Source organism: Trachypithecus francoisi, unplaced genomic scaffold (assembly GCF_009764315.1).
Source record: "Trachypithecus francoisi isolate TF-2019V2 unplaced genomic scaffold, Tfra_2.0 Lachesis_group12, whole genome shotgun sequence".
Lineage (NCBI taxonomy): Eukaryota > Metazoa > Chordata > Mammalia > Primates > Cercopithecidae > Trachypithecus > Trachypithecus francoisi.
The window spans coordinates 118210713-118226498 of NW_022681457.1; the positions used below are offsets into that span (position 1 = coordinate 118210713).

The 15786-nt window shown below is 51.3% G+C and overlaps 1 protein-coding gene across 1 annotated transcript in view; it reads left to right on the forward strand.

Moving 5' to 3' along the window:
• Positions 1-9787: 9787 nt before the first annotated feature.
• Positions 9788-15786, forward strand: part of ACOT7 (acyl-CoA thioesterase 7) — a 136031-nt gene continuing 130032 nt past the window's right edge. Inside the window, exon 1 of the mRNA XM_033228600.1 lies at positions 9788-10923. Coding sequence (XP_033084491.1) covers positions 10781-10923 — 143 coding nt within the window. The 5' untranslated portion in view covers positions 9788-10780. The remainder of the gene's footprint in view (positions 10924-15786) is intronic.

Sequence of the window (15786 nt, forward strand, 5' to 3'; positions counted from 1 at the left end):
AGAAATGTTGCAAGTTATTAATGGGGATGAAGAAGGGGAGTCACTATAGATGCCACAGACATTAAATGAATCATAATTTGGCAGGGTGTGGTGGCTCATGCCTGTAATCCCAGCACTTTGGGAGGTTGAGGCAAGCAGATCACTTGAGGTCAGGGGTTCGAGACCAGCCTTGCCAACATGGTGAAACCTCATAGTGAAACCCCATGTTCAACAAAAAAAATACAAAAAATACAAAAATTAACTAGACATGATTGCAGGTGCCTGTAATCCCAGCTACTCAGCAGGCTGAGGCAGGAGAATCATTTGAACCTGGGAGGCAGAGGTTGCAGTGAGCCAAGATTGTGCCACTGCACTCCAGCCTGGGCCACTGAGTGAGACTGTCTCCAAAAGGAAATGAGAGAAATGCAGGCCAGGCGCAGTGGCTCACACCTGTAAGCCCAGCACTTTGGGAGGCTGAGGAGGGCAGATCACGAGGTCAGGAGATCAAGACCATCCTGGCTAACATGGTGAAACCCCATCTCTACTAAAAAGTACAAAAAATTAGCCGGGTGTGGTGGTGGGTGCCTGTAGTCCCAGCTCCTCAGGAGGCTAAGGCAGGAGAATGGCATGAACCCGGGAGGCAGAGTTTGCAGTGAGCCAAGATCACGCCACTGTACCCCAGCCTGGGCAGCATAGTGAGATTCCATCTCAAAAATAAAAAAGAAAAAAAGAAAAAAAAGAGAAAGAAATGCAAAGATCCTTACATTCATTATTCACGCAATGCAACATTATACAGCAACAAGCATGCACAAATTCCTGCTACACGCTATAGCACTGACGTAGTGGATGCTTATTCCCTTTAGGGAGAAGAGGTCCCCATATTTGGGAGAAAGCAAGAGAAGCACTTCTGGGGTGCTGGTGATGTCTTCCTTGATCTGGGGACGGGTTAATGGGTACATTCCTTTTATGATCATGCATTAAGCAGTACAACTACAATTTGTGCATTTTTTCTGCATGTGCACTTTATGAATACCCAGATGGTTTCTGTACTGTGTGGTATCATAGGTGAAGATACTAGTGCCCAGCACAGGGCCTGGTATATGTAAGATGCTTAATAAATGCCTGTTTGGCCCTTGAGAATGCTAATTATGAATTAGGCGTAATGGTGCTACTATCTACCAGGCTTTCCCTATGCACCAGGCCCTGCTCTGATGTGTACCTGGTAACTCATCTAATCCTTACACAAACTTGACAAGGTAGATTGCCCCATTTTCAGATTAGAAAACTGAAGGGCAGAGGGGTCAAGGAACTTACCTAAGGCCACATAGCCAGGAGGTGCCTGGAGGTGGGTTTGGGCTGTAGGACTCGGGACCTCTTGGTTTACAATTTATAACATTTTTACTCAACTAGTTAGCCACCTCGGCCGGGCGCGGTGGCTCAAGCCTGTAATCCCAGCACTTTGGGAGGCCGAGACGGGCGGATCACAAGGTCAGGAGATCGAGACCATCCTGGCTAACACGGTGAAACCCCGTCTCTACTAAAAAATACAAAAAACTAGCCGGGCGAGGTGGTGGGCGCCTGTAGTCCCAGCTACTCGGCTGAGGCAGGAGAATGGCGTGAACCCGGGAGGTGGAGCTTGCAGTGAGCTGAGATCCGGCCACTGCACTCTAGCCTGGGCGACAGAGCGAGACTCCGTCTCAAAAAAAAAAAAAAAAAAAAAAAAACTAGTTAGCCACCTCATCACCAGTTAGGAACTCCCTCCAGGTCATTCCCACTGATACTGAATCTAATTTGAGTTATTGTCCTGCTGAGGGTAAAAGGTAGTTCTGCTCTCTGAGTGATCCTAGGTGTCAAGATGAATGTGTGCCCGTTTCACCCAAATCTCCCTTGCCTGGTGGGCGTTTGGTTGGAAGGCAGTTCTTTCTCTGGGAGCCTGCTCACCCACAGTGAGGAAGCAACTCGGGCACCGTCCTGGGCTCCGGCCTCTGCTGGGTGGGGCTGCGGGCTGGGAGCAGTCACCTCCAGTGTGTTGGACACAGTCACACTGGTGCAGAGCTCACATTGACTATCTCCAAGACATGAGGACCCTTTAGCTCCTCACGCAACAATTACTCGATGCATCAAATCAACATCATTTTTCTTCAAGGCTCTTGAGAAACATATCATTATACCTCAGCTTTTTATTATCCTAAGGAAAAATACAGTTACCCTTGACTGTGTGGCTTTTGTCTTAATCACGGAGTTCTTGTTAAAAATTTGAGTGAGGGAACGTTTATTGTGATTTGTAGCAAGGCCGCCCTGCGAGATGGCGCCCAAGTGGGAACCCGGGTGGGGCGCGGGACCCAGCGCTTGGGAATTTGCTCGGCCCCTAGGTGGAGCCAGAGGGCCACAGACCGAGAGACCGCGCGCCTTGCGGCTTACGGGAAGCAACGCGGAGAATTTCACAGGTCATGTCACTTTTTTTTTTTGAGATGGAGCCTCGCTCTGTCGCCCAGGCTGGAGTGCAGTGGCGCTGTCTCGACTCACTGCAAGCTCCGCCTCCCGGGTTCACGACATTCTCCTGCCTCAGCCTCCCGAATACCTGGGACTATAGGCGCCCGCTACCACGCCTGGCTAATTTTTTTGTATTATTACTAGAGACGGGGTTTCACCGGAGACGGGGTTTCACCGTGTTAGCCAGGATGGTCTCGATCTCCTGACCTCGTGATCCACCCACCTCAGCCTCCAAAAGTGCTGGGATTACAGGTGTGAGCCATCGTGCCCGGCCAGGTCATGTCACTTAGAAGATCTCCTCCCATTAACCCCATTCATTTTCAGGCACCGGGTCATGGCTATAATTCTAGATATAAAGTTTGACCTACTTAAAGTCAAAGAGATGGTTTCCAAATGCTGCTTTTGGGAAATGAATGTATTGTATGTCCACTCTAAACATAGAGGTGTTTTCTTCTCTGGGAAATGACCCATTCCCTCTTGGATTATGGGTCCTGCTTTCAAATGGGTCGTTTATGAGTTTTAGGTTTCTTTGGAGTGGTTCATTCTGGGGTCAGAGCACTTGACTTTAAAGGTGAGGTTAGATCAGGCACAGTGACTCATGCCTGTAATCTCAGCACTTTGGGAGGCCAAGGCAGGAGGATCACTTGAGTCCAGGACTTTGAGACCAGTCTGGATAACATACTGAGACCCCTGTCTCCATAAAAATCAAAAGAGTTAGCTGGCCATGGTTGGTGGTGCACACCTGTAGTCCCAGCTACTCAGGAGGCTCAGGTGGGAGAACCTCTTTAGTTCAGGAGGTTGAGGCTGCAGTGAACTGTGATCATGCCACTGCACTCCAGCCTGGATGAAAATTAAATATTTTCAGGCGCCTGCCACCATGCCCGGCTAATGTTTTTTTTTTTTTTTGTATTTTTAGTAGAGACAGGGTTTCACTGTGTTAGCCAGGATGGTCGCGATCTCTTGACCTCGTGATCCGCCTGCCTTGGCCTCCCAAAGTGCTGGGATTACAGGCGTGAGCCACCACACACCTGGCTAATTTTTTCATTTTTTGTGGAGATGGGGTCTCTGTATGTTGCCCAGGCTGGTCTTGAATCCAGGGCCTCAAGTGATCCTCCTGCCTTGGCCTCCCAAAGTGCTGGGATTCCAGGAGTCAGCCACTGAGCCTGGTCCTCTTCTGTTTTAGAGCTCTGAGTTATAGACTCAAGGTTACACAAGAAGCAAATCTTTAGTTCAAAAACTGACGTTTATTATGTTTAATGGAGTCAAATACACTGATAGTTAATATTTTAGAATGCTTACTTGCATGTCTTGCCTTACTTGTTCAGTTCTCACAGCACTATGATCACATTACTGATGAAGCAACCTGCTCAGTGAGTGGGTAGGTGACCTGCCCGGGTAGCAAGTAAAGCTACGATACAGAATTTTGACTGGATGGTCCACACCTTTAACCACCAGGCAGGCTCACTACTTCCTTAAAAATATAAAGAAAGAGGCTGGCCTCTTTATATTTTAATCCCAAAGTTCTGGGATTATATCACGCATATAATCCCAGAACTTTGGGAGGCCGAGGCGGGCGGAACACGAGGTCAGGAGATGGGAGACAATCCTGGCTCACACGGTGAAACCCTGTCTTTACTAAAAATACAAAAATTTAGCCAGGCGTAATGGCACGTGCCTGTAGTCCCAGCTACTCAGAATGCTGAGGCAGGAGAATCTCTTGAACCCAGGAGGTGGAGGTTGCAGTGAGCTGAGATTGTGCCAGCGACAGCCTAGGCAACAGAGTGAGACTCTGTCTTAAAAAAAAAAAAAAATAAGAAAGAAAATGGACCATAACCTCACATTCCAGATATCCCCATTAATTTAAAAAAATTAGAACATAAACATAAAAATGCATAAAACATATGTACAATGTAAAAAATTTATTGTAAGCATGTACACTATTCCCCAGGTCAAGAAAACATGAACACTCCTGACCCCCAGGTGATCCCCCAGCATAATCCTCTTGATCCCATTAAAAGGTACCCACTATCCTGACTTTTGTGATAATTTCCTTGTTTTCTTTACAGAACTTATGTTCTCCTAACAGAGTTTTAGACCATCGCGTGCATGGCATGATACTATAGGTATTCTTTTTTTTTTTTTTGAGACGGAGTCTTGCACTATCGACCGGGATGGAGTGCAAAGGTGTGATCTCGGTTCACTGCAACCTCTGCCTCCTGGGTTCCAGTGATTCTCCTGCCTCAGCCTCCCGAGTAGCTGGGACTACAGGCATGTGCCACCATGCCTGGCTACTTTTTTTGTATTTTTAGTAGAGAAGGGGTTTCACCATGTTGACCAGATTGGTCTTTTTTTTTTTTTTTTTTTTTGAGATGGAATCTCGCTCTGTTGTCCAGGCTGGAGTTCAGTGGCGGGATCTCGGCTCACTGCAAGCTCTGCCTCCCAGGTTCACGCCATTCTCCTGCCTCAGCCTCCCAAGTAGCTGGGACTATAGGCACTCGCCACCACACCCGGCTAATTTTTTTGTGTTTTTAGTAGAGACGGGGTTTCACAGTGTTAGCCAGGATGGTCTCGATCTCCTGACTTCGTGATCCACCTGCCTCAGCCTCCCAAAGTGCTGGGATTACAGGCGTGAGCCACCGCGCCCCGCCAGGGATTCTTTTATATCTTCCTCCCTTTCCTCAATATTATGATTCCTGGCCAGGCACAGTGGCTCACACCTGAAATCCCAGCATTTTGGGAGGCCAAAGTGGGAAGACTGCTTGAGCCCAGGAGTTCAAGACCAGCCTGGGCAACATAGTGAGACCCCCATTTCTACAAAAAATAGAAAAACAGCCAGTGGTGTGTGCCTGTGGTTTCAGCTACTTGAGAGGCCGAGGTGGGAGACTGCTTGAGCCAGGAAGGCAGAGGCTGCAATGAGTCTTTTTTTTTGAGATGCGGTCTCGCTCTGTTGCCCAGGCTGGAGTGCAATGGCGTGATCTCGTCTCACTGCAGCCTCCGCCCCCTGGGTTCAAGCAAGTCTCCTGCCTCAGCCTCCCGAGTAGCTGGGACTACAGGTGAGCACTGCCGCGCCCAGCTAATTTTTGTATTTTCAGTAGAGATGGGGTTTCACCATCTTGGCCAGGATGGTCTTGAACTCCTGACCTCGTGATCTGCCTGCCTTGGCCTCTCAAAGTGCTGAGATTACAGTCATGAGCCAGTGCTGAGATTACAGGCATGAGCCACCACACCCAGCCCTATTTAAACCACATATTTAAAGATTGTTTAAAATACTTAAAGATTGTTTAAAGTGACAGTTTGTGAATATTTCTAATTAGTATGTTAAATATTATGAATTAATATCTGTTGTTGGTAAAATAATTCTCTCTATGAAGTCATTCATAAAATATTTATTGAGTACCTACTATGTGCTAGGCACTCTTCTTGGAGCTTGGGATACAGCAGTGAATAAAACAGTAAAAAATTCCTGCCCTACACCTTCTAGTTGGGGGAGAGGTGATAAACAGATGGGTGCAATATGTATTAAATAGTGTTAGGTGCTAAGGAGAAAAATAAACCAAGGAGGAAAACTGGGAGTACTGGAGAAAAGAGGGGAGACTGCAACGGGCCTAACAGAGATTGGCCGGGGAAGGCCTTATTTAGAAGGTGATGTTGGCCGGGCGCGGTGGCTCAAGCCTGTAATCCCAGCACTTTGGGAGGCCAAGACAGGCGGATCACGAGGTCAGGAGATCGAGACCATCCTGGCTAACACGGTGAAACCCCGTCTCTACTAAAAAACACAAAAAACTAGCCGGGTGAGGTGGCAGGCGCCTGTAGTCCCAGCTACTCGGGAGGCTGAGGCAGCAGAATGGCGTAAACCCGGGAGGTGGAGCTTGCAGTGAGCTGAGATCCGGCCACTGCACTCCAGCCTGGGCCACAGAGCGAGACTCCGTCTCGGGGAAAAAAAAAAAAAAAAAAAAAAAAAGAAGGTGATGTGTGCCTGAGTAAAGGGTGGTCCAGGCAGGGGGAGGAGCAAGTGTGAAGCCTCTGAGGTATGTCTGGCGCATTCAAGGATTGTCGGGAGCTCAGGGTGGCTGGAGCTATGTGAGCCAGGTGAGAGGGCTCACGAGGTCAGAAGCAGGGATGTGGCTGTGGGGCAGATATCTGAATGCCAGTGAGGACTGTTCAGATCCCAGATTCATTTTGAAAGCAGAGCTTGCAGGATGTGCTGATGGTTTGGATGAGAGGTGTGAGGGAGAGAGGGAGTCACGGGTGATTCCTTGAGTCTTAGCTTGAGCAACTGAAGGGAAGGGACTACAATTTCCTGGGATGGCCAGTTCTGAGGGGCATCGGGACAAGGTGAGTGTCAGGTGCCTGCCATGCAACCAAAGTGAGATTTGGTGCAGACAAGGGGATACATGGATCTGGAATTTAGGGGAGAGCTCTGAGCTGGCCAGAGATATGTATTATACAGATGGGACTTAAAGTGATGAGACAGGCTGGGTGCAGTGGCTCACACCTATTGTAATCCCAGCACTTTGGGAGGCCAAGTGGGGCAGATCACCTGAGATCGTAAGTTCAAGACCAGCCTGGCCAATATGGTGAAACCCTATCTCTACTAAAAATACAAAAATTAGCTAGGTGTGGTGACGGGCACCTGTAATCCCACCTACTCTGGAGGCTGGAGCATGACAATCTCTTGAACCCGGGTGGCGGAGGTTGCAGTGAGCTGAGATTGCGCCACTGTACTCCAGCCTGGGCTACAGAGCAAGACTTTGTCTCAAAAAATAAATAAATAAAAATAAATTTAGAGTGATGAGACAGCCAGGCATGGTGGCTTATGCCTGTAATCCCAGCACTTTGGTTTGGGAGACCAAGATAGGTGGATCGCTTGAGCCCAGGAGTTCGAGACCAGCCTGACCAGTCTCTATAAAAAATACAAAAAATAGCCAGGCATGGTGGTGTGTGCCTGTGGTCTCAGCTACTCAGGAGGCTGATGTGGGAGGATCATCTTAGCCCAGGAGGTCGAGGCTGCAGGGAGCTGATTGCACCACTGTGCTCCAGTCTGGGTGACAGAATGAAAACCTGTCTGAAGGAAAAAAAAAAAAAAAAACGTGATGAGACAAAATGAGACCTCGAGAGTTCAAGCACCACTGGGGGCTTGTCTAAAGTTCCTAGAGGAGGCAGGGAGGCAGTGCCAGCAGAGCAGGCTGAGCATTGGCCAGGGAGGGAGGAAGATGGACGTGAGGGAGGAGCGCTTCCAGGAGAGGGGGTCACATCTGCTCAATGCCGTTGAGAGGTCAAGGAAAATGACTTCTGACAACAGATTATCGGATTTAGCAACTTGGAAGGAATTAGTGACCTTGGTAGACTGGTAGAATCAAAAACCAAACTGGAACGGGTTCAAAGGAGGATGAGAGGTGAGGGGAGAGGGTGTGTGTGTAAGCAGCTCTTTTGAGATGTTTTGCTGAAAACAGGGATAGAAATGGACCATAGCTTGAGGGGCAAGTAGAAAATAGCCTAACATGAGAAGGTGAGACTGTGGAAGGGGAAAAATCAGTGTAAATCCATTAGCACTATGGCCAAAATCATTCGCAAGGTTTTTGCCGAGGAATTGGGCTCTCCCACTGCCATCCTTAAAAACAGGGCAACATCATAAGTAATAATCTAGAGCACTATTTTCTTTCTACAGTGCAGAATATGTACACAATAATCTCTGGGCTGAGCTGTTATCCTTTCTGGGTCCCTCTACCACCTTCGGGGTTGTGAGCAGGAGGGACAGATGCTATCTCAGGTGGAAGGGTAGCCACACCCCTTCCCAAAAGTATAGGAACTGTTCCAGATCACTTTTTGGCCTCACTCTGGAGGGCCCAGGCTATTTCATTCTAAACCACTCGGCCCATCCTTGTCTAGGAGTCCCTCTGGTTCAGCGTGTGGCTGGAATCCAGCTTTTTGTCTGATTTGTCTCCCAATCAGAATTTGAACTTTTTTTTTTTAAACAGACAGAGTCTCACTATGTTGCCCAGGCTGGAGTATAGTGGCTGTTTACAGGAGCCATCAGAGGGCATTGTAGCCTCAAACTCCTAGGTTCAGGGGATCCCCCCGCCTCAGCCTCCTGGGATTATGGGTGCAGGCCCCCATGCCAGGCAGATTTAGAACATTTGGAACAATGGAATGTTTGTAATGCTCAGAGGAGCAAGGACACCTATAGAGGCAGCATGGGGTCTCAGTAAATTCCTGCTGCACGCACAGTTGGGGGAAGAGCAGTATAGAGAAACAGAAGGTTTGAGGAGGGAAGAGAAAGAAAGGCCCTAACTCAGCCTGCCAAGTAGTCCTCACAATGGTCAGGAAAGTATTTATCACCCCCATATCACAGGTAAAGAAATCGCCAGGCTGGGAACAGTGATGCACACCTGTAATCACAGCACTTTGAGAGGCGGAGGCAGGTGGATCACTTGAGCCCAGGAGTTCAAGACCAGCTTGGCCAATGTGGTGAGGCTCCTTCTAGACAAAAAAGTACAAACATTAGCTGAGCATGGTGGCACATGCTTGTGGCTCCAGCTAGAGGCTGAGCTGGGAGGGCTGCTTGGGCTCTGGAGGCAGAGGCTGCAGTAAGTAGGGATTGTGCCACTGTACTCCAGCCTGGGCCACAGAGCCAAGACTCTGGCTCAAAAGATCAAAAAAAAAAAAAAAAAAAAAAAGGAAACTACCTTGCCTGAGGCTCCAAATCTAGTTACTGCTGCCAATCATTTCAGGACTCAATTGGGAAGAGGTGGTGTTTAAATAGGCTTGGGGGCCCTTGATGCTTGCATCAACTTAATTCTTACTAGAAAACAAAATTCTGCGGCCAGACGAGGTGGCTCAGGCCTGTAATCCCAGCACTTTGGGAGGCTGGGGTGGGCAGATCACCTGAGGTCAGGAGTTCGAGACCAGCTTGGCCAACATGGTGAAACCCCCATCTGTACTAAAAATACAAAAATAAGCCAAGCGTGGTGGTGCAGGCCTGTGGTTCCAGCTACTCGGGGTGCACCGTTGAGGCAAGAGAATCGCTTGAACCTGGAAGGCAGAGGTTGCAGTGAGCTATCACACCACTGCATTCCAGCCTGGGCGACAGAACGAGACTCTATATCAAAAAAAGAAAAAAGAAAAACGAAATTCTTACTATAAAAATATTGAAATCACAGAGTTCTGACTTGGACTGCCCCTGCTCCTGGGAGCTACAGATCATGCTGTGGGCTGCCTCCACGGTCTGATAACTCAAGGATGACCGGGGTGAGGCACAGTTCCTTCAGCGCTACCTAGCTGAATGTAAATGGGTTGTTCAAATTGCACTGGGGAGCCGGAGTTGCGTGGGTTTTAATTTAAAGATGTAAGTACAAATCTATGTGCACTGCAGAAAATTCGGAAAAGGTCAAACTGCCTAGCAAGTAAAAAACGGTCATTCCAGCACGTGGGGGGTGGCCGCTTCTCTCCTCTTGGGTGTTTTTTTGGTGGATTTTTTTTGGTGACCCGACTGGCCTGGACTCCATTCAAGGGCACATCGTGTGCAGTAAAACACCGCATGTTTCAGGGCTCCTCACTGCAACACGTGCACCCCAGGCTGGCGCTCAGCGCTCCCAGTAAAAGCTGCAGCCAGGCGCGGGCCTTTCCTCCTCCCCACCTCGTGACGCTTTGTGCTGCGGCACCAAAGGCCCGTTCTGTTCCCCGTGTGCGCGCCCGTGTGCTTCCCAGCAGCCGCCACCAATGCTCCTTTCCAGGAAACAGCCTTCCATTCTCTCTTAGGGCCGATCGTAGCGAGAGCCACGATGCGGGCGATTGGAGCCGGGGTGGGTTGGGGGCGGGGGTGGGAATCCGGCCCGACTGCCAGGCACCCGGGCCGCGCCTTCCGCTCTGACCTCATCCGGCCGCCCAGGCACGGGGCGCAGCAGCGAATCGCCAGCGCGGGCGGCCGGGAACGCCCAGCACAAATATTTACCGCCGCGGGGAGAGCGAGGGCCCAAGTCCGCCCCGCTCCGCCACTTGGGCCGCCCTGGACGCTTCCCTCCGGGCTGCCACCGGGTCGGACGCGGCTGCCGCGGCTCGCGGGCCTTCTCCCCAGCGGCGCGGCCCAACCGCCACCGAACCTTCTGGAAGCGGCGCCCGCCTGGGCCCTCACGCCGCCAGAATCGTACGCCCGCGCGAGCTCGCGGCAGCCTTGGCGGCCTGGGAGGCGGGGCTCGGGGTGGGGCCGGCGCGGGGGCGGGGTCGGCGCGGGGAGGCCGCGTTCGATTCGCCCCCGGCGCGCAGGCCCCGCCTCGACAGCCCCATCGCTCCACCTCCGCCCTCCCCCTTTATGGCGCGGCCGGGGCTCATTCATTCCTCGCCGGGCCTGCCAGACACCTGCGACCTTCTGCAGCCGCCCGCCGCATCCGCCTCCGCAGCCCCCAGCATGTCGGGCCCAGACGTCGAGACGCCGTCCGCCATCCAGATCTGCCGGTAAGAGAGGACCCGCGCGGCGCCAGCAGTGGCCAGGCGCGCCGGTCACCGCCCCCGGCCTGTCCCGCTCGGTCCCGCGGTCCCCACCCGCCGAGGCCGCCCCCGCCCGCCGAATCCCCGCACAGCCTCCTGCGCCGCCGCCCCGAATCCCCGCCAGCCCGCGGCCCGGATGCGACTCGCGATGCCGCACAAGCCGCGCGGCCCCCGCCCGCCTCCCGCCGGCTCCTCCCGGCCGCATTTCCAGGGCGGCGGCCGCGCCACGGGTCGTTTGGGCGAGAAACACAGGGATGGGGCGGGCGGAGGTTAGTGCACAGCTCCAGAGCCCGGCGACCGGCGCCCGTGGGCCGCCCCGCCTCGGGCCTCGCCCGAGCATCCCGGAGCCTCAGCCCCGTGGTCCTGCTTAGCCTCCTCGAGGATTCGGGATCGTTACCTCGGCGGTTGTGCTGCACTAACCAAAGCCCTCAGAGGTGGAGGGGAGGTGCCCAGAGCCGCGTGAACCCCTCGGTGGGTGCCCCTGTGGGAGGAGGTTGCAGAGCTACCGTCTTCAGTGCACTGCTTCGGTTTGGGGGAGGGCAGGTGTTGAAAGGAAGAACAGATAACACTGTTTGCCTCTAACAGTTTACTATTAAGAAAAGGGAATCAGTGGTCTGTTGGGCCTGAAAGCATCTTACACAATAGAGGCAAAGGGTTGCCCTTCTAGGGCATCCCCCCTTCCTCCAGCAGTTACTGAGTAGATAGATGCAAGCCCCCAGAGAAGCTGGAGGCTGGAGATCATGAACAAGCTCATTTCCCATAGGAGGTGGGGAGGGCAACCTCAAGGTTACTCTGCAGTTCCCTTCGGCAGAATCGGAAGCAGAAGCAGGCTGGCATTTGTGCATGAACTAAGTGAGGGCAAGGAGTCTAGATTTTCAGCCACAGCACACAGGCACTGTGGCCTGCGACGGGTCCTATCCTGTTTGATGGACTACCAGGAGTGAGAGGTGCTTTCTGTTTTGGTGGTGGATTCCTCGCATTTGGGGCTTAAGCATCACAGACTGACCTTGGACTCAAGCCAAGTCCGATAGAAGCAAGTTACTTTTCTGTAGATGTTGACATCTCCCGGAAGGCTGGGCATGTAACAAGTCCTGGGTCATCGAAGCTCCTTGACTCAGTCTCATCTTCTGGCCTGGTCGAGGGCCTCTCCTGACCTCAAGGTCGGTTTTGACTTTTCCAGAGAGGGAACATCTTTGTGGGGAGCCCTGCCCCTCTAACTTTGGCTGTGTGGCTGTTCTGGTCCCATCGACTCTGGAGGTGGGGAAAGAGGGACCAAAAAAAAAAAAAAAGTAAATAAAATAACTTTTATTTACTTCTTCAGGATGATGAATAGCCAATTTATACATGTTGTGTTTTTTCACCCAGCTTCTAACAGTTACTAGATTTTTTGTTTTTTTGAGACAGAGTCTCAGTCTGTCACCCGGGCTGGAGTGTGGTGGCCTGATCTCAGCTCACTGCAACCCCCGTCTCCCGGGTTCAAGTGATTCTTGGGCCTCAGCCTCCCGAGTAGCTGGGACTACAGGCGTGTGCCACCATGCCTGGCTAATTGTTGTGTTTTTAGTAGAGACGGGGTTTCTCCATGTTGGCCAGGCTGGTCTCGAACTCCTGACCTCAGGTGATCCGTGATCTGCCCGCCTTGGCATCCCAAAGTGCTGGGATTACAGACGTGAGCCACTGCACCTGGCTGGAAAAAGTTCTTATGCCTCAGCCTCCCGAGTAGCTGGGACTACAGGCGTGTGCCACCACGCCTGGCTAATTTTTGTATTTTTAGTGGAGATGGGGTTTCACCGTGTTGGCCAGGCTGGTCTTGAACTCCTGACCTCAGGTGATCCTCCCGCCTTAGCCTCTCAAAGTGCTGGGATTACAGGTGTGAGCCACTGCTGCCAGCCTAGTTACTAGATTTTTGTGTAGCTTTAGACACTGCCATACAGTAAGTGTGTGCTTTTTTTTTTTTTTTTTTTTTTCCTGAGACAGTCTCACTCTGTCACCCAGACTGGAGTGCAATGGTGCGATCTCAGCTCACTGCAACCTCCACCTCCTGGGTTCAAGTGATTCTCCCACTTCAGCCTCCTGAGTTGCTGGGATTACAGGAATCCGCCATCATGCCTGGCTAATTTTTGTATTTTTAGTAGAGATGGGGTTTCACCATATTGGCCAGGCTGGTCTTGAACTCCTGACCTCAGGTGATCTGCCCACCTCGGCCTCCCAAAGTGCTGGGATTACAGGCGTGAGCCACTGTGCCTGGCCGTGTGTGCTTTTTCTTACCCACTGTAAACCAATTGCATATTGTTTCTTTTTTTTCTTTTTTGGAGATAAGAGTCTCACTCCGTCACCCACGCTGCTGGAGTGCGGTGACACACTCTCTGCTAACTGCAACCTCTGCCTCCTTAGTTCAAGCGATTCTCCTGCCTTAGCCTCCCGAGTAGCTGGGACTACAGGTGTGCACCACCGTGCCAGCTAATTTTTGTATTTTTAGTAGAGACGAGGTTTCACCATGTTGGCCGGGCTGGTCTCGAACTCCTGACCTTAGGTGATCTGCCCGTCTCGGCCTCCCAAAGTGCTGGGATTACAGGCGTGAGCCACTGTGCCTGGCCGTGTGTGCTTTTTCTTACCCACTGTAAACCAATTGCATATTGTTTCTTTTTTTTTTTTTTGGAGATAAGAGTCTCACTCCGTCACCCACGCTGCTGGAGTGCGGTGACACACTCTCTGCTAACTGCAACCTCTGCCTCCTTAGTTCAAGCGATTCTCCTGCCTTAGCCTCCCGAGTAGCTGGGACTACAGGTGTGCACCACCGTGCCCAGCTAATTTTTGTATTTTTAGTAGAGACGAGGTTTCACCATGTTGGCCGGGCTGGTCTCGAACTCCTGACCTTAGGTGATCTGCCCGTCTCGGCCTCCCAAAGTGCAGAGATTACAGGCAGGAGCCACCATGCCTGGCCAATTGCATATTGTTTCTAAGTGGCTGCCTTGGCCAGACGACTGGTGAGCAGGATGCCTGGCTGCCCCCTGCTCATGAGTGAGTAGGTGAGCCTCAGGTGCAGAGCGTGACTGCCAAAGGAGTAGGTGGGAGTGGTGGTAGGGGTAGGCCTGTGAAGAGAAGGCTGTGGTCACACGGGCTTGACTCAGAGAAACTGCAGGACACTGAAGAGTGACTGTACTAGGATGGGGAGCCCTTTAAGGACATCTGAGCCGACACCCCGAGTTGAAAGAGGAGCCTCCTGGCCTAGCACAGCCAAACCCATGAATTTAACAAGACTTCACTGGACACTGCCAAGAAGGATAGCACCAGGAGGGAAACTGATATGTGGAAAATTTGGCCCCTGCCTTAAGGGGTCACAGTCTAGCAGAGGCAAGGACGTCCAAATCTCCACCATCTTAGAGACAGAATGGTCACATGTTCTCAGTTCAGACACTGTTGAAGGGATAAGGGCTTTTGTTTGTTTGTTTGTTTTGTTTTTTTTGAGACAGAATCTTGCCCTGTCCCCCAGGCTAGATGCCATCTTGGAGTCTTGCCCTGTCCCCCGGGCTAGATGCCATCTCGGCTCACTGCAACCTCCGCCTCCGGGGTTCTAGTGATTCTTCTGCCTCAGCCTCTTGAGTAGCTGGGATTACACGCACCTGCCACCACGCCCAGCTAATGTTTTTGTATTTTTTCAGTAGAGATGGGGTTTCGCCATGTTGGTCAGGCTGGTCACGAACAGAATTTTTTTTTTTTTTTTTTTTTTTTTTTTTGGAGACGGAGTCTCACTCTGTCGCCCAGGCTGTAGTGCAGTGACGAGATCTTGGCTCACTGCAACCTCCGCCTCCGGGGTTCTAGTGATTCTTCTGCCTCAGCCTCTTGAGTAGCTGGGATTACACGCACCTGCCACCACGCCCAGCTAATGTTTTTGTATTTTTTCAGTAGAGATGGGGTTTCGCCATGTTGGTCAGGCTGGTCACGAACAGAATTTTTTTTTTTTTTTTTTTTTTTTTTTTTTTGGAGACGGAGTCTCACTCTGTCGCCCAGGCTGGAGTGCAGTGGCCGGATCTCAGCTCACTGCAAGCTCCGCCTCCCGGGTTTACGCCATTCTCCTGCCTCAGCCTCCCGAGTAGCTGGGACTACAGGCGCCTGCCACCACGCCCGGCTAGTTTTCTGCATTTTTTAGTAGAGACGGGGTTTCACTGTGTTAGCCAGGATGGTCTCGATCTCCTGACCTCGTGATCCGCCCATCTCGGCCTCCCAAAGTGCTGGGATTACAGGCTTGAGCCACCGCGCCCAGCCACGAACAGAATTTTTAATTGCATCAATTTAAATTCAGGTGGGTAGCCACCTGTGGCTGGTGGCTATCTTTTGGGGAGTGCAATATGTAGAGAAATTTGAATTTACTGGTAGGTCTATGTGGAGCAGGGTGTTCCTAAAGGAAGCTCTGAGGCTTTCTGGGGACTGTAGCCAGCTCTGGAATAACCATGCTGATGGAGGGGGACCTCAGCATGGACACCACCCAGCAGGCGGATAACTTGGCATGCTTTATTTATAGGTAGATGTGTGTGAAATCTACAAGGTTTTTTTGTGTTTTCTTTGCTTGCCGTGCTCTTAGATGCAGATCTACCAGGAAGTTTCCTAAGATTAGGAATTGTGTTGTACCATGTGGTACCATGAATGCCTAGAATGGTGCCTGAGGTCTAGTTGACAGGTCAATAAACAGTAGTTGAGTGGTTATGAATTTCAGTATGTTATGGGGTTAGAATTATTCTCCCCAAGGGAAAAGACAGAGAGGGGCTCTACCTTTTTTTTTTTTTTTTAGATGGAGTCTCACTCTGTCGCCCAGGCTGTAGTGCAGTGACGAGA